The sequence below is a fragment of the Strongylocentrotus purpuratus genome, unplaced genomic scaffold (assembly GCF_000002235.5).
Source record: "Strongylocentrotus purpuratus isolate Spur 01 unplaced genomic scaffold, Spur_5.0 spur5_scaffold_4, whole genome shotgun sequence".
In the NCBI taxonomy this organism is placed as follows: domain Eukaryota; kingdom Metazoa; phylum Echinodermata; class Echinoidea; order Camarodonta; family Strongylocentrotidae; genus Strongylocentrotus; species Strongylocentrotus purpuratus.
The window spans coordinates 35,190,002-35,214,432 of NW_022145610.1; the positions used below are offsets into that span (position 1 = coordinate 35,190,002).

At 35.5% G+C, this 24,431-nt stretch overlaps 1 protein-coding gene across 2 annotated transcripts in view; it reads left to right on the forward strand.

Annotated features, from left to right (window-relative positions):
- LOC594385 (breast cancer anti-estrogen resistance protein 3) overlaps positions 1-24,431 on the forward strand; it is a 91,644-nt gene that overhangs the window by 47,279 nt on the left and 19,934 nt on the right. For both annotated transcript variants that reach the window (XM_030998232.1, XM_030998230.1), the window contains 3 exons: positions 2,059-2,162; positions 20,028-20,151; positions 23,246-23,351. In XM_030998232.1, coding sequence (XP_030854092.1) covers positions 2,059-2,162; positions 20,028-20,151; positions 23,246-23,351 — 334 coding nt within the window. The remainder of the gene's footprint in view (positions 1-2,058; positions 2,163-20,027; positions 20,152-23,245; positions 23,352-24,431) is intronic.

Sequence of the window (24,431 nt, forward strand, 5' to 3'; positions counted from 1 at the left end):
TGCCGACCTGTGAAATACGAACGCATCAAACAAACTGGTTCCAGGATCGAGAAGTGCATGGTGACAAGTTTTTGGAAATGCAACAATGGGGGCCCCATTTGGTATGAAAACAGACAAATAAGGATTCTTGAATAGTTGTTGAAAAGATCCTTTTATTCTGAGCAGTATCAAAGTAAACATGAGACCTTATTTGAACATTTATTTGTGATACCTTGGTGGAAATTTTGACACAATCGATGGTAGAGTATTACTGTAGCAAGCTTATATCATTGCCCTGGGTTATAGCTTTGTGGAAATGTTTAGAAACTGATCAGATTTCACAGAGCCTACTTCTGAGCACTGAAATTACATTTAAATATTTTATATCCATTAGTCACCTTCAAATTGAAAGATACACTGTAGATGCAATTATTATGTTTGTTTGCTTTTTATTTATGTAAATCTCTTATTTGCAGTGTAGCCTTGTTAGCTACTAAATATTATACAAAAATAAACCATATGATAGATAGTCCCCAAGATGCCACCAATCTTTCATTATGCATTAAAATTCAGATTTTGTAAAAAGAGGATAATTCAATTTGAAAGAGTATTCTCATTCTTCATATTGTTGTATACATTGTTGTATAATGTATTGCTTCGTACATGTAATTCCTGAACCTGTTTTTAATTTCAAGAAGGAAGACTTTTTTATGTCCTGAAAGATTAGACCATATCAAAAGTTTAAGTAGTTCATAAACTGCCATGAGGCTGCAAAGGTCATAATTTAAAGACCCCTTTTTCAGTACAGAGAATGATTGACATAATGCAATGAAATCCAGTCTGCACTACTTACAAAATGTACATCTTGTAATCGGTTAACATTATTCATGAATGAAACAATCTGGGCTTGTTTCAATTTGCTTCATCGAGCATATACATGCTAATTTCTCATCTAAATTTTAGATGACACCTTGCAAAGTAGTCCATTCAAGCGTTGCAAAATTGCCTGATCAGGCCACGAAATCGCCTTGAGAACCTTCATCAGTGGATGAAAATGAAGAATATGCCGGCCGGCGCCAGGGTCTTTGGTAATCTGGGAGCCAGGGATGAAGTTGGAGGGCTTCGTGTTGTTTCCCCCTCTATGAATGTATCCGTAATGACGATGCGCAGTGAAGCAAGTGATTAGCCCAGATTGGAGAATTAGAAATGAAAATATCCGGTATTTAGAGTGGTCTGAGGTCAGGATTGTATGTTGCGGCTTATTATCCGGGTGAATAGTACTTATGTTGGAGAGTTTGGAAAGAAAAGAAAAAAGGGAAATGTAAGGGATAGAAAATAAATGTGAGAGAGAGGGGAGAGAGGAAACTCAGGAGAGAAAGAGAGAGAGAGGGGGGGGGGGGGGGGGGGCCGGGGGAGGGAAGAAAGAGGGCGGGAAGAGGGCAACATACACGGGGGGGGGGGGGGGGGGGGACACACCGACAGAACCAGACAGGAGCGGGAGAGAGAAAATTTTCTGGAGTTTTGAGTTTTTGGAGGAAAACAAAAATTAGTAAAAATGATGTAGTTGGGAAGAAAGGAAACAGAGATAAAGGAATAGATACAGTGCAGTCATGTACATGGAGGAAGAAATTTTTGTTTGAAAATGAAAGGAAAGTTTATTGCTTGTTCAAGCTAGTACCCCATGCTATGCAGCTAGCTAGCCGGAAGTGACTAAGATGGATGGATGAAATAGATATGCTTCTAATATCCTCCTAATGTTGATTATTTCAAGTTTTTTTTAAAAACATAATATTTTATTGCAAAGTACATGAACTGCTAATTTCAGTTTTTCGTTAAAGGGAGGATAATATTGGAACAGTAAATACTGCTGAGAAAAGTGTAAACTTGGATTAGGTTATTGATGCCTTTTTGTGCAAGGAGAAAAATGAAGAGTGGACAATATATCTTTGTGATGTGACTGATTATTGTTAATGAAATCTTATGCATAGACCCAGTAGGATAACCTTCTGGCTCTCAGCAGATGAAAATATGATTAATAAATTCATAATTTTTTAATCATTTTTTCCTATTTTTTTCCAGGGAGTCCTACAAGGATGGCTTTTCATCTTGAGATAGATGTGTGGCTTCAGACTCTAGAGCTAGAGGAATATATCTCTCTCTTTCAATCGTACCACAACGTCAAGGTAAGACACATATAAGTGGTATATAATTATCTGTAAGACACATATATGATATATAATTATCTGTAAGACACATATAAGTGGTATATAATTATCTGTAAGACACATATATGATATATAATTATCTGTAAGACACATATAAGTGGTATATAATTATCTGTAAGACACATATATGATATATAATTATCTTTAAGACACATATAAGTGGTATATAATTATCTGTAAGACACATATATGATATATAATTATCTGTAAGACACATATAAGTGGTATATAATTATCTGTAAGACACATATATGATATATAATTATCTGTAAGACACATATAAGTGGTATATAATTATCTGTAAGACACATATATGATATATAATTATCTGTAAGACACATATAAGTGGTATATAATTATCTGTAAGACACATATATGATATATAATTATCTGTAAGAGACATATAAGTGATATACAATTATCTGAAAGACACATATATGATATATAATTATCTGTAAGAGACATATAAGTGATATATAATTATCTGAAAGACACATATAAGTGATATATAAATATCTGTAAGACACATATAAGTGATATATAATTATCTGAAAGACACATATAAGTTATATATATAAATATCTGTAAGACTGGTTAAATGAATATTGGATGGATCATCTTTAGATATTCAAGAGATACATCATTATCTTCATTCTTTCTTTGCCACTAGGCACTAAGCTTAGAAACAATCACAAATTATGAACTTAGAAGCATCATATATACTCAATAATAATTAATATTATTGATATACTCAAAGCTTTTTATTATTAATTGAAGTAGTTATTCTATAAAAGTGTGAATGTATACAAAAATCAATATTTTATGTTCTTGAAGAATTTTTTTCACCTCAAATTATTTTGCTGAATTCAAGACAGGTTCTTATTGCACATTTTTACGAGGTGTGTGATTGAATTAATAAATTTAATTTTGAAAGCTGATACCAAAAGTATTGTATTTGGGTGCTTCCTGAGAAAGAAGATGAATTCAATACGAGCCCTCTCCAATTACTGTAGATTGAATTGGTCTGTAAAGAGAACGCACATTTATTTCATTTTCAGGATCCACACAACAAACAGTACATTCAGCTCCTCACCCAGATAAAACATCAGCACAATAGTACAATGTTTGCATTGTATTTCAAGATGAGCTGCTCCCATTTATACAGACAAAATGAAATGATAGAACATTTTGTTTGCATTGTACTTTAAGATGAACTGCCCTCAAAACATTTATTCAGAAAAAATGGCACATTTTGTTCGTGTTTGAGATAGGCTGACCAAAATGTGATGGGGGAAAGAGATTGCATCAAATTACTACTATTACTTAAAAACATATTATTTTTTATATTTTTTAATTGCACCCTTTCATCAGCATTATTAGGTTTGAAGAAAATATTATATTCATAGTCACAGTTTTCCATTCTCTTTTGAAATACATTTTTATGTTGATGATGTTGTCAAACTGTAAATTATCTTAAACTATCTTAACCTATTGCCTATTGGAATCTGATGGTTCCTATAATTAAACAAAGGGGATTTGGGAATTCAGTAGTGAATGGGTTAAACTTTCTCTACAACACCACACATCATTCCCCCCCCCTCTCTCTCTCTCTCTCTCTCTCTCTTTCTCTTTGCACATGTATAAAAACAAAGAGGGCGAAAAGAACATTAACTATACATTTAAAATGATAACATGTCTGCTGAGAGCCAGAAGGGCATAAACGAATAGCACTTTACATAGTTAGTGCCTTTCTGGCGCTAACCAGATGTTGTGGCTTGCAGCAGACATAATGTACTCCAATGGTTATTGAATGTGTCTCTCCCTTTGCTATGGTTGCGAACACACAAACATGTATGCCCCCTCAATCTAGGTCGGGACGTCGAACATGAAAATGTCACCGGCAATTGAGTACCTTACATACCAAAGACATGATGCAATTGGCTTGGAATGATTAGAGTGCGATTGTATGTCGTCTGCTGAGACAGTGAGAGCCAGAAGGTTGTTAACTAATATCATTTACATGATGGTAATGCCCTTCTGGCGCTCAGTAGATGATGTATTATTCTGGGGTTTGCATCCTCTAGTTAGAAGTATCCTTCAAGATTTGATGGAAGAAAACACAAATTGAAAGATGTGTAGAACAGAAATAGAAGAGTAAGGCTTGGGGCATGCCATGTTTTTAATGGCATCACTAGACTATTCTGAATGGGATTTCAAAATTTCCAAACATCCCCCCCCCCCTCCCTACAAAATGTCATCAATTTTTGTTCTGCCAATAGCCTTATAAAAATGGCCAATATTTCAACAAAAAATATTTGGCAGGGGGTGTCACACCCTCAGTTTTCGCTCTGGCTACGCCTCTTCATATTTGTTGGCTTTTGGGATGGGGTTATGCATTCCTGAGGTTGTGATGTGGTCAGTGATGTATACAACATTGAGAAAGAGAAATACAAATATTGAACAGATCACATACTTTCAAAATGAAAGATGAAAATGTATGATGGATTGATTGATTGGGAAAAATAACAAGAGAGGGAGGTGAGGAAATGCATTTTGCTTACAGATACTCCATCATCCATGTGGCTCTAGATTATGGTCTAGAACGGGTCTCGAATTTGATATCTCTGTCTAGAAGTTTTTAATATATCTTTCATATCTGTGAAATGATTTTGAATGTGTCTTAAATAGTCTCTTTTTCTTTTTGTTTTGTTTTAATGATCTTGAAAATATCTTCCGTGTGTTAATCAGAACCTTCAACGGTAATGTCATAGATAAGCCTTATGTAAGTTGTTGTATAGGCCTAAATTACAACCAAAGTCTAGAAATCCCATGTTGTTATCTAGATGAATGTTCTCATGGGTACTGCAACAATCAGTAAACATGGTCAGGGTTGGTATTTAGTGGAAGGTCAAAGCATCTAAAAGTACAGGTCACAATCATACAAAAATAGAATCGGTGGTGTTTCTTACATATCAAACAAAGAAAACATATCATTTTACCTGTCAGATATCATGAAGAAGAATCCTTGATTTAGATGACTTGAGTATTGAATTCCTAGGAATGTTCTGATGATCTAAATACAGTCTTTGTTTGCTGCTCTTGGTGCAAGTTTAAACAAAAGATTTGGTGAGATTTGTTTCCAATGGCTACAAAGCTTAAAATGGGAGAGACAAAATACTGTATTAAAGAATCAGAAAATAACGACAAGCTTCATAGCGGGAAGATAGAATTACAGTTATACACACAGAAACTCAATATTTTGGTGGAATTTGTTCTAATGACATTTCAAATGAATGAAGTCACTACATGACTGTACTTTTTAAATTTATTTTTTCACAATTTCCTAGGAAATGTGAAACTTTTCACCCAAGTAAAAGCATTTTCCTCCCCTCAAAGAAATTCACATCATTTGAATAAATTTGAATAAATGTTTAATATATGTATAAAGAGGTGTAATAAAACTATAAGCCAGTGTAACTGATCTATGAAATTGAAGTAGCATGTGGAATTCTTTGTTGATGCTGGTAAAAAATACTTCCTCCAAAGTTGGAGGTGTCATAATTGGTCACTCTCATTGGTCCCAAAAAGTATTATCTTCAATGGCTTGAATCCCATTTGTAGAATGTGGAATTGTTGAAGTTCTGCTACAAGCTAAAGCAGAATTGTGTCAACGAAAACAAGCAATAATGAACTAATTTCAACAAACGGCCGAGAAGATACTGACTACCTTTGCATCCTTCCTTGACAATAAACCCCTCTCACCAATAATGGACTCATTTCAACATACAGTGTATGACCAATTAGGACTACTGTTCCACATCTCTCAGGGCACCCCTCTCACCAATAATAGGTCGTTATCCAATTACCTCATTATCAGCTAAGTAGGGCTGGCTTGTTAAAATCCTTGTCTGTCTACCCAATCTAGTGATGAAGGATAAGGGTGTGACCTGCAATGACCTCTTGTTTGATCTTTCCATTTGATGAGGAGGGAGAAATGTTTGTGTACCCTTAGCGTCATAACGTTAATTGGTATTACAGGTTGATGTTTTGTTGTTGTTGCTTTAGTTTACTTTGTATCTGTTTAATCAGGGCAGTGGGATCTATTATTTGTTATCGATGTGCCTCTTAACTGTTCAAATATATTATTCTCATTATTTCTTCATACCTTTGTACTTCCTGATTTTTATATCTTTCCCTATCTTCAAGTTGGTAAAATGCTACTGTGAGTGTCAGTGCTAATTATACACATATCTGTTATTCAAAAAGCTGATTTGGCATAAACTTATAGTGTGGTCCCATCACCTCATCTTTATACTTGTGTAACTATTCTTTATTACAAAAGGATACCATCTTTGAGAAAGGACTTTGTTGGATATGAAGTTAAAACTTGAAAGACCAACCTTTTTCATCAAACATGAAATGATGAGTCCCTGGCTTTCAAAATAGCTTCATTGAACAAGTAATGTTTCATGAAGAATAAAATATAACACCTAAAAGTTGTAATATTTAGGAAAGAAGACAATTTCACTATGAAATAAATCTGTATCAGCCTGGGCATTCATTTGCTCTTCTTATCTGAATGGATTGTTCAGTTTGTGTTAGTGATTTAAATTGAAAAAAAAAGTTTATTCTGAAAGGTAATTTGTCTATTGAGAGAGAAAAAGGCTGTTATCTCACATCTTCCTTCAGACACTTAAATGCCAATTTTATTGGAGGAGCTCGCGCCTTTGAATGTTTTCTGAAACAGATATATGGTGCCATACAAATGCTGTTCATCATCATCATCATATACATTGTAGTACCATTCACGATTAGTGTCCTTGTGCAGCTCAACATATGATACATGTACCATGATGGAATATTAGAACAACAGACCAACCATTCTGTAATTTCTAAATTCAATCATGCAATGGATAATCATAAAATCAAAGAAAAACTCAGAATACCAGAGTAATCATTCTAGCAGCTCTCTCTCTCTCTTGATCAAGCCTCCCCATCCCATCCCATATTTGTCACGCAGGTTAACCCAGTGGGGAAATCATCTCCAAATTAGGAAGCCCCGGCTCACTCGCTGGCTTGCTGGCTGGCTGTGTGAGCATTTTTTCTTTCTCTGCATTTATATTGTTTGGGCCGTAAAGTCAACGCTGGTTTGAGCACGATCTTCAGGATTGTTTGGACAGGAACATACTGTGTGTGCACTGAGAATGCAGCACAGATATGCACTATGTACCATCATGCATGAATGTTGTTATAAGACCAACTTCATGACCAAGACATTATATTGCAGGCAAAGTTTACGAAGAAATCAAGAATATAAGATAAGGGAATGTTTGTTCCATTATTCTGTCACCCATATTTGAGCATATTCATGTTTAACAGAGAGAACAACATTGAAGGAAATATTTTGTGTGCTTAAAGATGAAGTTGAGCTCTGGTCATACGATTGCATTGTGAAAGAAACGTTGTGAAATCGATCAGAAAAGGTTGATCATCTAGAGTATTGGTGTGTACTGCAAGGTTCTGGAATCATCAAAATGATAAGTAATTTGGCCCAGTCTTCGTAAAGTTACAAGCACTGTACACAGAAAGATGTGTATGGGACTACGCACACGTCCGCGACACGTGCGTTTATCTCTCACACACCAATAGATAAAATAATTTACCAAATATATCAATTAGTAGGCGGTTTCCCGGCAAATTTGTTATCATCATGTATTAGTCAAAACTTATTCTTTCACATGATTGATAATAAGAGCTTCCATTTCATTTTTTGAAATTGGGGCGTTTCCAATACTGGTCTTTACCTTTAATACAAGAGAACGACATTGAGGGAAATATTTTGTGTGCTTTAGTGAGCTCTATGATAGAAACATGAATAATAAGACCCCTTTTACTATTATTTGCTGAAGCCATAAGGCATTAATAATTTTACTTACCGGGTATTTAGGACTGGGAATGGCACTAAGAAGCACCGAGCTGTACACATGTGCATTTCGTTAACAGGCCCCAAATTATGATTGCGGACACCCACGTTTGTTAATATTAACAGGGGCCCATTGATCCTTGACCCCCTGTGGAAAAAAAATGGATTTCTGCATTAAGTTCATGATCCCTTATTGCTCTTAGTCAATGATAGCCTTTTACAATATATTTGATAACATGTACATACTGTATACCAGTCATGAAACAGTTTCTGTTTCAGTTTTTCAGGTGCGTGTTACAACTATGCTGTACTTTTTTGGTTTTCCAAGAAAATTGCACAACTAACATAACTACAGTCTCGGCAAACGTTTACTGTATTGGTATAGAGTTCAATGTCTTCCTATGTATATTTACATGTACAGTAACTGATGTAAGCCTATATTGTAAGATAAAGACATGGTACAGAGAGGTAGATGTACAGTAGGTGTGTTCATTCATGTTTGCTGAATACATGAAGGTGTGTTTGATAATAAACATTACGACAATGTACTGAGGAAGTCTCTTCATGCTTGAAAGGATAGTGAACTAGTAATGTCAATTGTAAAATTATGTCATTTGTAAAATTATGTCATTCACTCGGTTCACTGGTTGTACCAATGGGTACATTGAGGCTGTACTCTTTTCTATATCTTCCAAATATACCTCATATTTAGATTTGTTTTGATTTCCAATTTTTTAAAAATGTCTAAATTATGGAAGTTGTCTAAGTTTAAAACTCTTTTGCTGTTCTGTATATCTAACTAAGAATTTAATACAGTGCTTTGTGGTTGTGAGATTCCCCCCAAAAGCTATTAGAGACAGACAATTTCTTTTTTAAAAAACTTTTAAAGACAGTTAAAACATTTGTGTACATCTGTGTTACCGGGTACTTAATCTGTGTAACACACATTTCCAGTCTGTTTCATCCTGAGTTATATCACTTGCATAGCAATCAATAGCTATATACTGAACAATGATTGTGCATAACTTCATTTATAAGATCAGACCACTTTTTACAGAAGGTTGCTTTTGCCTGATAATATCATCACAGCTGTTTGTGACAGAGACAGTAGGAAATCAGAAAGAAAAACCAAAAAAATTCTATCACACAAAGTTTGTATTCAAGTGTGACCTCCCACATGCATGCAGTCTCAATGGCGTGACGTTGGATCCTCACTTCAAAGGCGGACTATAGACCATTCCATTAACCCACATACCTTGGGGACAACCAGATACAAAGAAAAGGCGATGAAGTCATTACAAAAGTAAATATGCATGGCCATGACTTCTGTTCTAGTAAACGGGAAGGTGGCGTTACCAAACAGAAAACAATCAATCAGCGCTGCTAAGCAAGTCATTACGTGATTTCTAACAATCAAGGAAGTACGTCACAAAAGGTGGAATAAACAATGAAGAGAAAAGGAGTGAATGCACAAAATATTTATAAGCAAATAGTTTATAAGAATACAAATATTAAATGTCTAGAGAATGTGAAGGCTCAATTTCTATGATTTTGAGATTTAAGCAGTATAATATGTAGTGCAATCAATCATCTTATATTAATGGTCAATAATACTGTTGACATCTCTTTGATGTTGTTTGCTGACTGCAAAAACTTGGATACAACACGAAATGTATTGGCTTTGAGTAGTGAGTATACATATTTGTGTTCAGGCATTGGTATGACATACCTCTTTACCACACTACCGACACTTTATCATTTCACTTTCAAGTAATTTTAGGAGCAAAATATTAAAAAGTGAATAAAAAAGTCACTGCAGTAAATAGTGAGCAAGTTAACAAAATTCAAATTTGTTGTATAAATTGTCAATGTATCCCCCAGTTTCAGTTCAGTTTTCAGTACTGGAGTTGATCAAGTTAAAGATTCCTATAACTTTATTGTATTCAAATCCTTGAAAATTATATAAAATTGCAGTTGACATGACAAACATTGCCTCAATTTTAGTACCGGTATCCTATCTCTTTAGTCACCACAACTTTTATTTTTAACGTTCCTTTCATTGGGCTTTCTGAATATTCTCAAATTTCATTCATCTTATTCTCTTGTTTCTTTTTGCTTTCATATACTCATTAACAATGTTAGGCTTCCCTTTCAGCTCTCACTGTATGTTATACCATTCATAGTAGGTCCATGGTTACTGTATCCATGTTGGATGGAAGCTCCCCATGTCAGCTGACATGTCACCTGACAAGTCTGTTATGAAGTCATGTGATAATGACCTGTCACAGATGCATCCAATCTGCTGAATTGTGCAAGAAATTTAAAGGTCATTCATTTTTGTTAGTTCTGGTGAATGAACCATATTTCAATGAAAAAAAAATCTGGCTTATTGTCAAATTTTACGAGTTACTTTAATGCAGTGAATAGGTTGTCTTTACTAGAAAACTGGCAGAATTTGATATTTTATAGAAAATTAATTTAAAGTCAATTAAAGGTTCTCTGAAATGTCTAGCATGCAGATACTGCGCTGAATAGTCGCAGTATTTCGTGCTCATCAAATTTGTCTTCTTTTTGGTTCATTGTTTTTACTATATACTTCTATCCTGTAAATTCTTTACATTTTAGTGGCGGAGTCTGCAACTGGATTAGTGGGGGGGGGGGGGGGGCACAAGTAATGTGTCCAAAGTATTTTTCCTAGAGAAAGAATAGGTTCACAGTTTGGTAGGGGAGGCAGATTATTAGGGATTCTGTGACAAGTTTTCCTTCTACTTCTAACTTCATTCATGTATCTCACCTACCTTTAATGTTTTCAATGAAGTGAACTGAATTCCTTGTGCGTCAATGTCGACGTGGTTATGCGGCATAGGCCACAGGTATTTTGTTCAGTTGCCAGTTTCGATCAGTGACAAATGTTGTTGAGTTTCTCTTTTCTTTTCTTTTTTTGTTTTTGTTTTAAATCAAGGAAAACTTGTAATTGGCTCATCAAACTCACAACTCAATGACAGGCTAGATAGATTGTAACCAAAGGAGAACTATTTGAAATTGATTACTGTAAAAGCATCAATATTCACAGCATTAAACGTCATGCGAAATATATCAATGAGGTCTAGAACAAAAGTAGAAAATTATTTCATTTTATGAATAGTTTTCAACATCCTTCTTGTACAAAATAGCGAATTAACTATAAAACCTTGTATTCAATGAATGAATAAGGAGGGATATAATGGGATTTCTGATCAAAATTGAACTCCTTTTTGTGATTTTCTCCTGTATGGGTAACTTGAATGAGCTATTGACTAGCCATGCTTTCTTCAGTTATTATGTACATCATGAAGTTCATATGAGATTGAAATTATGATGTTTGACAAGAGTAGGGGAAGGGGGGGGGGGCGGCGGGAGAGGAGGGGCAAACAACATCTCTATACCTTGATGATGTTGCCTGACATAACACCACAGAGTGCACCCGGCTTTGAGGAGGACTGGAGGAATCCCCATTCCATTTTCCCAGCTGTCACAAGGGGCTTGAAAAGCACTCAATATTCTCTCACTGATAATGCCTCTATCAGTTGCAAATTTCAGACTAAATTGTCTGTTTGGGGAGAGAGAAGGGTATACCTTTACACATAGTCAATGTCCGATAAGGAATTTTTCGAAAAATCAACTTAAGGGGAATTCTAAATTTCTAATACTTGATTTTATGTCCCATAGAAATCATTTTCGGATTATGTTTTATGTTAACATTTCAATAACTGATGCCAAGGCTGCTGAAATTGCGTTGGGTTGATTTTTTTAAAGTAGTTGCTATCGTTTTGTATGCACTTGTAAAGAATATCTCACACAAGAGGCATATTAGGGCAAACAATTTGCCTTATAAAACTATTTTATACAATTTCATTTTGATTTTCATTATTTTTCATATCAAGAATGAAAGTGAGAAGGAAAATATAAATGGTGCCAATTTGAAGGGGCCCAGCAGATTCAATCTGACTGGAAAATGTTGTTCCCTCTGTGGGGGGGGGGGGGGGGGGGACCGGGGGAGGTGATATAAAATGTGAGAGAAGATGGTCCTCCAGATGATGAGCAAAGGAGACAACATTCCTGTCTGTATCAACAATATCAATTACCATCCAAGATGAAAATACTATTTAGGGCTCCTCAAAATCCATTAAAAAACCTCCCTGAGGAGACCCATGGAGGAGCATTTGTTTTCTTACCAACTAGTCTCGTGTTTCATACTTGAAACAGTTATCATTAGACCATCAGAGATGACAAGCCAGACAACATTTATAATATGGGATAGAGGTGTAGTCCATTGGTTCAACTTTAAACACTTGACTGGAGGTGTGAAAGTCATAGGTTCAAGCCCAAGAATAGCACAGCATTAATTTTTGTTGGCAAGACATTGATCTACATTTGCCTCTCAGTACCTGGGAAGGACTGGGATACTTGCTACTTCTAAGCAACAAGGAATAGGCATGTTTTAGCTGGGTTTTGAAAGTAGAAACCACATAGAAAAAAATAAATAATGTCTCAATATAAAGACTAGTAACCTGCCTGGGATATACTTTGGAAATGATTTGTGAAGGGACAATTATTATCCCCTATGAATACCAGGGTCCTAATGATGTGCTATCCTTCTTATTGCTTTGTGCCCCTGTGCTGCAAGCTAGGGCTCCCCTTATGAATTTCATATCAAGTGTTCATAATTCCTCATGATACCATCTTGATGCATAATGGACACGCTAATCATGTGTGTATGTCATCACTTTCTATATTTTTTGCTTCTCAGTCTACGAGATCCGATCTTCCGGGATTTTGTCATGGATATGATAGTGGTGTGCCATTTTCCTATCTACTTTGCTATCTCTTTCTCTCTTCTCTCTCACACAGTGCATGTGTTTAGAGGCTGAAGGGTATTAACTCCAATCACTTGTATAGAGTTTATGCCCTTCTACCTCTTCACAGGTGATATTCTGATTGTGTTAAGTGTAATCAGTCATTCAGGAAATAATCTGATATTGGAGGAGGACTGGAGGGAGAGAATAAGCAGAAATTATCAATTGAAGGGATCCAAACACATGCTAGAAACAATTCAACATGGTTTCATGTTGTCGTTGAAACCTATGTTGAACTTGAAAACAAATTTGGGGGAGGTTTTATACATGCATGAAAACCAGTAGTTTGAGGGCATAGTACAACATTGTCATAATAATTCTTTGTAACAATTTTTGTATAGTTAAAACTATAACCTTTTTAATTTTCATAATATTTGTAGAATATAATAATTGCACTGAATTAGTAGCACATATATGTTCAATGTATTCCTCTTATATTAGCCCCTCACCGTCAAACTTCCACTACATTTGTCCAAACTATGTGCACATTTACTACACAAGCAGAGTAAACTTTACAAGGAAGAGAAAAATCACATCATACTGTAGTTCATTCCCTTTTGCCCTTGTACTAGTTACACAAACAAATTGAGACTTGTTTATGGTTTGCAAGCTCTATTTGTTTAATTTTGCTTTTGTTGGTATGATATTACTGCTGGGCTTCTCACAACAAACCTGCAGGGATTTACATCATTTTCATTGTGGCAATTTGACAGTCAGCTGATCAATATTCGCCCACATGGTTTGGATGTCATAATATTTCTTTTGATGAGGATTGAGCTGCTTTTTACGCTTGACTGCTAGTATTGTGGGGGTATCACAATGGAAGCTGCTGGCATGATTTTCTTTGTGTTGATTTGTGTCGCTCTTTGTGTATGATATGATAGAAATATTGGCAGGGATGAGCTCTAGATCTACCAGTATATCTTGATTGTATTTTTGCACCAGAAAATGAATAGTGGCTTTATAGTGCAAGGATAGGGTCATTATTGTATTTTGAGAGACAGAAAGGCTTTAAAGGCCCACTGCACTACTTGTAGCTACTTGCGCCCTCTATATAACAAACAATGCCTAATCGGTGACCATTGGTCCCCCATGATCCTCTTTTTCTTATGTTAACTGAGAGCTGAGTTGATGAGATAACCACCTGTCCAGTGACCTTGCCGGGCAATCTAATCCCTCCTATAAACTATGGCAGATAAGCTTTAACTCTGTGATGTATAGTGACAGTTAATGCCCTTTTGGCTTTAAGCTGACAATGTCTATTCAGATCCGGAAGGATGTGGACTGTGTAAATGGTTGAGTAAGTGCCCTTCTTGCTCTCAGAGGACATGTATGTACTTTTATGTTTGGTACAAGTTGCATAGCAGTAGGTGCTTTTGTTGTTAGACAAACCATACCTAAACTAGGCATTTTTACCAAATTACAGCTTTGTTTTTAGAATTGGGAAGTTATTGTAAAAGTTGGCATACAAGTGATTGCTCAAAGTAGGTCACTTTTACAAGAGTGCATGTTTGTAATCCAATGGTGATATGTCATGAAATTGCTGTTTAGTCAATCTCCTGCAAGTGTAACCAATCTTGTTGCAATGGCCACAATTGGATGCTATTCTGAAAAACTCATATTTGATTTTGCTAATTGAATCGTAGTCAAATCAACAACAAATAAACAAGCAAACCATCGGTTATTTACCAACTTTTTCCCACACTTCTCTAGCTTTTGGAAGCAATCCTTTTGATATCAAGAACAAGGTCGCGGTTCGGTGAAAGAGAGAAATGTGTTTGAAACGTCAACCGTGAGATTAAAAATGGACAAAACAAATGACAAATAAGTCCACCAGAAATGGTCTTTGTTCTGTGATAAATTACCTGTGTTAAAAAGTGAACAAAAAGTTGCATATTTTAATTGTTATTTACAACATTGTGTTAGCTCAGTCATGGGCATTGTGCATAGAAAAACAAAATTTAGAAGTATTTGAAAATAAAGTTCACACTGCTTGCAAAAACTTACTATTATATTAGTCAAAGGATCAGGTGGAAAAAAATATTAGTTTGCAAAGAAGTCTGTCTATTTTGTATATAACATTTCCTAGATGCTCTTTTATTTGAGAAAGATAATTACCATTAAACAAAACAATCCTATAAATTTCATCTTGTGGAAAGAATATTTCACCTGTTATATGTCTTTGTTTGTTTTCTTGATTTTCCCAAAAACTTTGAATAAACATTTTGCATAGCTCCCCACAAAATTGCTCTCAATTTTTGGAATTGTCTTCAGATATTATTTAGTAAACATTGCATGCAATTATTTACTAACCAGATTTTATATAAAGATATATATATATATATATATATATATATATATATCCCATGCTCCATTCTTCAGTTGTGTATCTGTTGGTTGTTCTATGATCTTAATGCAGTGGTTGCTATCCGAAGCTAGAGTGTTCTAAATTGTGTTCCTTCCAACATATACATGTACATGTATGTCCTGCAGCAAAACATAATATTTATTTTTCACAGTTGTACAAATAGAACGTGAATGAAATGCAGCCTATCTTGAAAGAGTTGTTTGTTAATAGCTGTAGAGTTCTTTAAATCTTCTTGAAAAACATCAACAAACTTTTACTAAAGAGGACTTCGTCTTTATATAGATTTTGCCCCCAGCCACTCAGGGACTTTCGCTTTTAAAGCAATTACATTTACTTGTTCAATAATTGTTTGTAATACTTTTTCATCCTTGGTTCCCAATGTTTCCATCTTTTGTAATTGCTTTTGCCTCGATCAAAAGAAACTTTTGTTGTTATTCAGTACAACTATTAACTGAGCCAGGGCAATAGCAAACAAGCTTTACTGAGTAGCAAAAGAGGTGCTATGCTTGTAGTTATCACGCTAACCGATCTGTAATGGTTTGTAATACTTTAAGTTAACTTAAACTTTTTAGGTGCAAGATATCAAAACCAGGACCTAAACTTAAAGTTAACAGACCGTATGTGGACCTCACTTACGTATCAATAATTGCTAATTGCCTCAAATGTAACTCAGCTGGTTCTAATTCACCCAGAATGATATTTATAGGCCTTTTCAAAATCAGTTCCTGGGCATATTACTTATTAGGAGCATTCATTTGATGATGTCATGGGGAAATAATGAGCCATTTATTTGCGCAATCTCTTCACCTGGAGTGCATTGTTTGTATGCATACTAAGAATGTTGTGTAGAAAGGTATTATTGATTGAGGATTTCATATTATTGTGTCTGCTACGAAAGTGTTTTCTATTCATTCTCTGGTGACCCCCATGCGTAAATATTCCTTCTTTCATACTGGTCACAGAAAACTTAGTGGTGCATGATACATGGATAGTCTTACAAAGGAGACCATTTTATTTTCTTGAGACATTCCTATATGTCTCATCACAATCAAAACCATTTTGAAAACTGGCAAGGTGTCCAGTAGTATTTATACTGTCTTGCTGAGCAGCCTGTTAGGGCTTGCTTTTAATCTGAAATTATTCAGGAAACTTAGTAGGCCTATATTGATCTTTGCGTTGTATTGAATGGTCAAAAAGTTGCTTTAGAATATCAAAAAGTAGAAAACTAAAGAGTTGAGGAGGTTTTATGAAAGCATAAACTAGGATGCCAATTCTGAGAAAATAAGGAAATAAAAAAGGGAATATCTACTTTTTGTGAAAAGGGTTTGTTGACAGACCAAATCTGCATTCAAATACAAAATACAAACAATTTTGAAGGTATGTTCTGTGTGTGGTTTGACCTATGGTTTTCGACAACGCTTTTACTGTCTAATTGGTAAAACAGTAATCAATACAACAACAAAATAAGTTATAGATCACAAATACAAATTACATTTAAATTGCTGATCACAAATAATGAGAGTATGTTTATTATATGGTGTCCAACTTTAATACTACATTGCCCTAATATCCTGGCCACAGAACTTAAAGTAAGCACACAATATGTGTACCATCTCCATTCTGTCTATTCCTGCCTTATGATCACTATCTACATATGCATGAAACACAAATGGACAGTCAGACATCATTAGGTTCATAAAAAAGTTTCATCTTGTAGACTACAATGACAATAGAAAGAAATGTGGTCTTTGTTTTGTGAAAGGGGGCGGTTGGACTTTAGTTCATCAGGACTCAAAACCTACCAGTGCAGTTAAAATGCAACTATTGTCAACTTGTTGACACTATTCTACAGTTTTCTTGCAATTCTAATGCTTTTGGAAAGTGATGAAAGACCCTTTATAGGTAGAAAGTTTTCTTGTACATTCCTTCATGTATGTTGGAGAGGCAGTAGTGGAAACGGTTGATCTACTTGGTAAACTTGGACTGATTTGTGTGCAGTGAGTCGAGTCAAACTTCCTGCATATTTCGTGCCTGTTTTGTGTGTGAGGTAAAACAAAGCCTGGAATTTCTGTAATCGCTTGAGTTCATATTCATAATCAAATATTTGTACAAGGGGGTGAGCAATTTATGATGTTATCATATTTGTCATATCTACCATTTATTGTTGTAATTAACTGTACCGTGGAAGAATTCGCAATGACTTTAATGCAACAGAAAATGTAATTATGCCATGCCAAGTACAGCAAATAGGATCTTACTGCATTTGTACATTACTCATTATTTCATATCAAACAAGCTCTAACAATCAAATGTTGATTTTGTTGCGCCACATTGAAGAGAGGACCGGTACCGGTACTAGGAATTGGAGTTTGCACTTCTTAAATCACTGTGGTGTTTGTGGTAAATGCAGTACAGTTCAGTTTGAGTCAAGTTAAAATTTCTTTACTATATGCTGAAAAATACTAAATGAACACATTTTCTTTTCCGTGTGTTATCATTTAAACATCTGAATTGTGTTCAAGGACTTTCCAACAACAGGTAATCAGATTAGCTTGTGTATTTCTTAACATTTTAATGTTTATTCAAATACAGAATAAGCAAGAGAAGATTCAATTTCATTTTTCTCCTTTTTTAAAATCTGCACATTCGCAAGGGTCTACTCTAATTGCTACTGTACTGTATGTCTTTTTTTTTCTTCATTCTATTGAGATATAATCTTGTGTCCCACTTAATAGCAGCACCAAAATACACCTGCCAATCATTTGTACCTAATTCATGGATATACCTAGTACTTCCATTGAAACCAGAAGAACGTGCTTGACCTGTGACATTTTAGTTTCCGCCAACACCAGAATTTATATTTACCTGTAAGCAATACCAGAATACACACCTGCATGGCAGTGACTTCTACTACTTCCTTGATGTTTTCGTTTTTCATTCAGGAACTCTACTACATTGAAACAAGAAGAACTTTAAAAACCTGTGACATTTGACTTTTTTCTTGAAATCAAATAGGGGTCTGTTATTAGAATACACATGATATTGCTTTGTAACATAGTAAAGAATACCTGTTTTCGTACAAGGGAGCTTGTTTTTATTTGATGTTGTAGAAGTATAATTTTCTCATAGTAAATTTTATGTATCAGTATATTATTATTTTGATAGAGCTTTTTCTCCTCTTTACCTGAGCTAATTTATCCTCTGCTTTCATTTTGGGGGGGCTGACTTGATATCCATCCACCCCCCTTTTTTTTTATAAAGAAACTGCTGCATTTGAGTACAACCTTCTTAACCTTTCAATCCCGACATGACAAGAAAAGACCCAACTTCATGTAGAGTTTCTATTTTTAGCTACACGTTGACATTCTTCTCCTCTGCATTATAGCCTCTCTAAAAAAAAAATGATGCTTTGTTGCTAGGTAGGACAAAGTGCCTTGTCTACCTAACAACACACAATGAATGCATTCTGACTAATGTAATACAATTATTCATAACAAGGAATGAATAATTTTTTAAATGGCACTTAACAAAGATTTTTGCATTAAATTTGATTACATTATGAAACTAGATGGAATTTTGACTGTGCGCAGTCGAAAATGATGCCTCCGCCATAGAGCAATTTAAACAAGTTTGGAGTTTAAATCTCCAGTGGTTCTTGAGATATCATGATAACAATCTCAATGTATGGAATTTCATAAGTTGACCTCTGTGACCCTTGACCTTTGACCTACGTGCTCCAAAATCTAATCAGATTGTCTTCCTATGGTGATACACACTATCATTAAGTTTGAAGTTTAAATCTCCAGTGGTTCTTGAGATATTATGATAACAATCTCAATGTATGGAATTTCATAAGTTGACCTCTGTGACCCTTGACCTTTGACCTACGTGCTCCAAAATCTAATCAGATCGTCTTCCTATGGTGATACATACTATCCTTAAGTTTGAAGTTTTTACATCTCCAGTGGTTCTTGAGATATCATGATAACAATCTCAATGTATGGAATTTCATAAGTTGACCTCTATGACCCTTGACCTTTGACCTACGTGCTCCAAAATGTAATCAGATTGTTTTCCTATAGTGATACACACTATCACTAAGTTTGAAGTTTAAATCTCCAGTGGTTCTTGAGATATCATGATAACAATCTCAATGTATGGAATTTCATAAGTTGACCTCTGTGACCCTTGACCTTTGACATACGTGCTCCAAAATCTAATCGGATCGTCTTCCTATGGTGATACATACTATCCTTAAGTTTGAAGTTTAAATCTCAAATGGTTCTTGAGATATCGCGCTAACAAACTCAATACAAGGAATTTCATAAGTTGACCTCTGTGACCTGTGACCTTTGACCTACGTACTCCAAAATCTAATCAGATCGTTTTCCTATGGTGATAAATACTATTCCCGAGTCTTAAGTTTAAATCTTAAATGGTTCTTGAGATATTGTGATAACGGTCAAACGGGACGGACGGACGTACGGACGGACAACCCGAAAACATGATGCCTCCGGCACCACCTTCGGTGGCGGAGGCATAAAAATGGCCTATTATGGCAGTACCAAAATACACCAGACAGTGAATTGTTCTAATTCTGTGATTTTTGTTTGTTCGTTTCTTCTAATTTTTTACAGGAACTGCTGCATTGGACCGAGAAGAATCTTCTAGACCTCGGGATCCGTAATGCTGCTCACCGAGCGAGACTGGTGTCCAACCTTGTCTACATTAGAGAGAAACTCAAACGGACAAGTATAGCTGGTAGGTGCTTACTTCTATCAAAGTATAGTGTGTGGCTCTGCGGTTCGTCCACCTGCCTCACAAACAAGAGGTGGAGGGTTGAAAACACAACCCAGTTCATAAGTCCTAGCTGAGACAAGGCTTTTGTCTATAGTCGTCTATCTCGACCCAGGTGTTTAGTGTTTACTTGTCAGTATATATTCTTAACATTCACTGTGAGATTAAAACAGTTTTTGGAGCAACTGACTGAATAAAGACTTCCAAAGCACTTTGAAGAGTGATATATTTTAGCTCTCAGGTTAGATAGTTAATTGACAAAACATAATAGCTATGTTCTTTGAGTATATCCCAAGTAATGCTAGGTTTGTCGTTTCCAAAATTTGACAACTTTTTACATGTCTCAGATTTTCTACTTGTGTCAAGTCCTTTATGTGTAGTTACAATCTTTTAAAGTTCACTCTGATATGAAGTTGGTTTTAATGGAAGCAGAAAAATGAGAGGAACAGGTCGGTGAAAATATCAAGGTGGACTTTCCCTTTAATTGCTAATAGAGCAAGGTATACCACAGATTTGTAAACTCATAACATCATCCCTGGGTATACCATATAATGTTTTTGATCATACTACACTGTTAGTTTCAACCTAAAATGAAGTGTGAAGCTCCCTTTCTGCACTCTAGTCAAATTCTTGGAAACATGTGATCTATCATATCCATGAATGAATTACTTAATAGCCCCCTCCATTACAGCATCTTTCGCCCTGGCAACACAACTTCTTGAGTTTACTTAGAATTTTTACGAGGGGGTCATTGATGAAATTGGAAGGGCTCTAGCTGTAATGGAAGGAATAAATACGCTCTTGATTAATTGGCTAAGCCTCATTCGTACTCCAACGTTTCATCAGGTTTATTCTTTCAGTTCTTTTGGGATGAGTTATGGATCAGCTCCTAGATCCCCACTTAGGCCTTGTTCATACATGTCAGGATAAAACAGCCATGGTTAACAGCCAGCCTGGCAAAAAGAAGCATCCTTAAAGGAAACCAAAACCTTCATACTAAGTTACTTTTATTGTAAAGTTTAAGATATTTGAAAAATATCAGTGATAATTTGAACAAAATCGGGCAAGGAATAAGGAAGTAAGAGCTTTTTGAAATGACTAGTCACTAGAGGGCGGTATTCAATTTGATGACATCATCTGTGAACAACTCTCCATGCCTTTTGTACATCAAATTTCATGTTTTTCCTTCTTTCTTATGATTGAGATAATGTACTCCCCCGAAAGCAAGATATATAATGCCAAATGATATTCTACTTCACATGTTATGAAGTCGGATAAAGAACACAAATAAATACGAAGAAAACAAAAAAATTGTGAAATTTTATGTACAAAAGGCATGGAGAGTTGTTCACAGATGATGTCATCAAATTGAATACCGCCCTCTAGTGACTAGTCATTTCAAAAAGCTCTTACTTCCTTATTCCTTGCCCGATTTTGTTCAAATTTTCACTGATTTTATTCAAATCTTTTAAACTTTTAAAATAAAAGTAACTTAGTATGAAGGTTTTGGTTTCCTTTAATTTGCACATCACATTTCTGTATCTCATAAAATGCAGATACACCTGTACATGTGCAGGACCTTTTCCCGGTCATTTTTACATTGATAAAATATAATTTTTTGTTGCCATTTCTCTATATATTTATGCTATTTCCTAGAAAAGTAAACTACTGTTTCTTCTATTTTTTCATGGAAAAAAATGGGGTAAAAATGGGGAAAAAACACATTTTTAGGATAACGATTTGGAACAAAACATACATGAAAAATATATTCAGAGTTGAAAATTGTCAGAAAACACATTTTCCAACTAGATTTAGAATATTGTATTTGTCGTATGTGAACGAACCTTTCTTTATGGGATCCTATCAATTTATGGGCCTGTCACCCTGTTTCCTGACTACTTCTTTACTTCAAGTGTGACCCCTCTTAAGGAATCTTTCAAAAACTGGAAGAAAATGAAAATTTTACAGCTTTGCATAGATCCAGGTGAGCTCTTGGCAAAATACCAAAGGTCGTCAATGCAAGTGTTGTGTCTTTTTTTCTTTATAGAAGCCTGTCATTTTATGGAAGGTCTAATTTTGTTCCCAAATGACAGTGTTCTCAGACTTGGTTAAATGCATATCTTTTACAGGTTGAAAGGAAAACCATTTCTTGAAAGTTGAAAGGAAAATCATTTCTCGACAAATAAAAAAAGTATTTCCAATGTAGAATTCTGAGTCTAAGAGTTTAATAAGTGTCACATTATAAGTTTGAAAGTTATCAGCAAAACTGTTGAGCTTTATCAATTGGTCTTTTATATTGCATACATCTTGAACATGTAGTTTAACTTCAGCTTATGTAGTTTGAAGTCCCCCCCCCCCTCTCTTTGTGACTTACAATGTTGATCACTGAAATTCAAAACTTCAGTTTAATGCATTGTCTAATTAATTGCAGAACTGTCAATACTTTTTAAGAAGAAATATATTTATTTTTTTCTCCAATACAGCATAAACAGTACAGCATACCATATACAATATTCTGGCAGTTTAATTGCCTGCCGGTACATGTGCAGCTTTTAAGTGGTTAAGATCCATTTTGGAATTAATTGATGGTCATCCTTTTTTTTATTTGCAAAAATGCATGGTGGCGAGTTGGCATGTATCTCTCCCCCTGAAGACATATACTGCTTTACTAATTAATTGGATCAATTTGCAGGAAATGTCTTCAAATTATGCTCCTGTATTTATTAATATGAAGATTAGGGTCTGCACGCAGCTACGGGAGGCCGGTCTCATGCGATATGTTTGCTTTAATCCCGGGCGCTTCTTCATCGCGATTTTAGATAAATCTAAGCAGAGTATATGACCCAGTTGCAAACGACTGCATGAACGACTGGTTGTACAAAAATGATCTGGCTACACGTGATAGATGTTCATTTTCCTACTCAAACCAGGAAGCTATCTTGACCCTCTAACCCAATTCTTTTTTATTAAAACCCTATACTAAATACTGTTCCTAACCCTACCCCTACCCCTAGGGTGAGTTCTCATCAACTTTTCATTTGAACTTTGCTGCTCCTAGGTACTGGACTACCACCTCTTGCCTCCACCCCGCCCAGGTCACCCAGGATCGTCGGCACACCCAACCAAACACCAGGATCACCGTCCAGACCACACTTTAGATACAGGTAGGTTGAATAACTCTTTGATTACTGGATTCTCGTATTCCCCTAGGCCTAATACAGGAACCAGCAAGCTACCAGCAGAGAGTGGGTTAAGAGTGAGGATGATGTCAAATATCATAGCAAATATTGGAAAATTGGTGTTGACATGTTATGAATTTGAAGGTGTCGTGGTATAGTGGTTCATTCACTTGACTCTCAATCCAAGGGTTGAGGGTTCAAATCCCAGCCCGGCACTGACATCATTTGGCAAGACTTTAATCCACATTTGCCACTCTCCACCCAGGTGTTAAATGGGTACATGGTACATGTAGTTTGCTCAGGATTGTGAGCGTCTTTAAAATGATGCCTGACTGGAACGCTCCCAAGGGAATGGAGAATGTGCATACATTGTCTGGGGTCAAACCTGAATCTTATGATCTGAGTAATAATATGTCTTTAAAGATATATATGCAAATCTTGTATATTCTTTTGTTTTGTGCTTACCCAACCGGGTTGGCCAAAAAAACCTTTCCTATTCTATGACACTGCTGTCAGCATATCGAGAGCTCAGTGTACAATGTATTACCAAAAACACTGCGCAAACCACATGTCACAGTGAAGTGTAGAATGCCTTCACTCTGCCATTATGGTTGTTGTATGTATGGTTTACCACAGAGGACAGTTGGTGAAAACCCACAGCATGCCTGTAACCTTCAAGATATACATTGAGATAGATAGTCCCATTCATACCAAAAGAAACATTGTATAACAAATTTCAGGCCATGGAAAATTGGTTCCTTGCTCTCATTCAGATCTTACACAAAATGAAGTTGAGGGAGGGGGGGGGGGGGGGGGGGGGGGGCATTCCAGATTCATTAATATTCAGTGTTATCCATAAGTATAAGAATGCTATTGGGTAAACTTCAATGCAATGATATCCTTCTGTAGTTGCTTCAAAGAAGGTGATATTGCATTATTTGATAATTTTAGTAACCTCCTTGTCTAGAGGCCTGAGAATATTCTTTCATTTTAAAATGAAATATCAAATCATGAAAAATCTTAATACTTAATCAATGTTTGTTCAAAATGATGCTCAAACCTTTG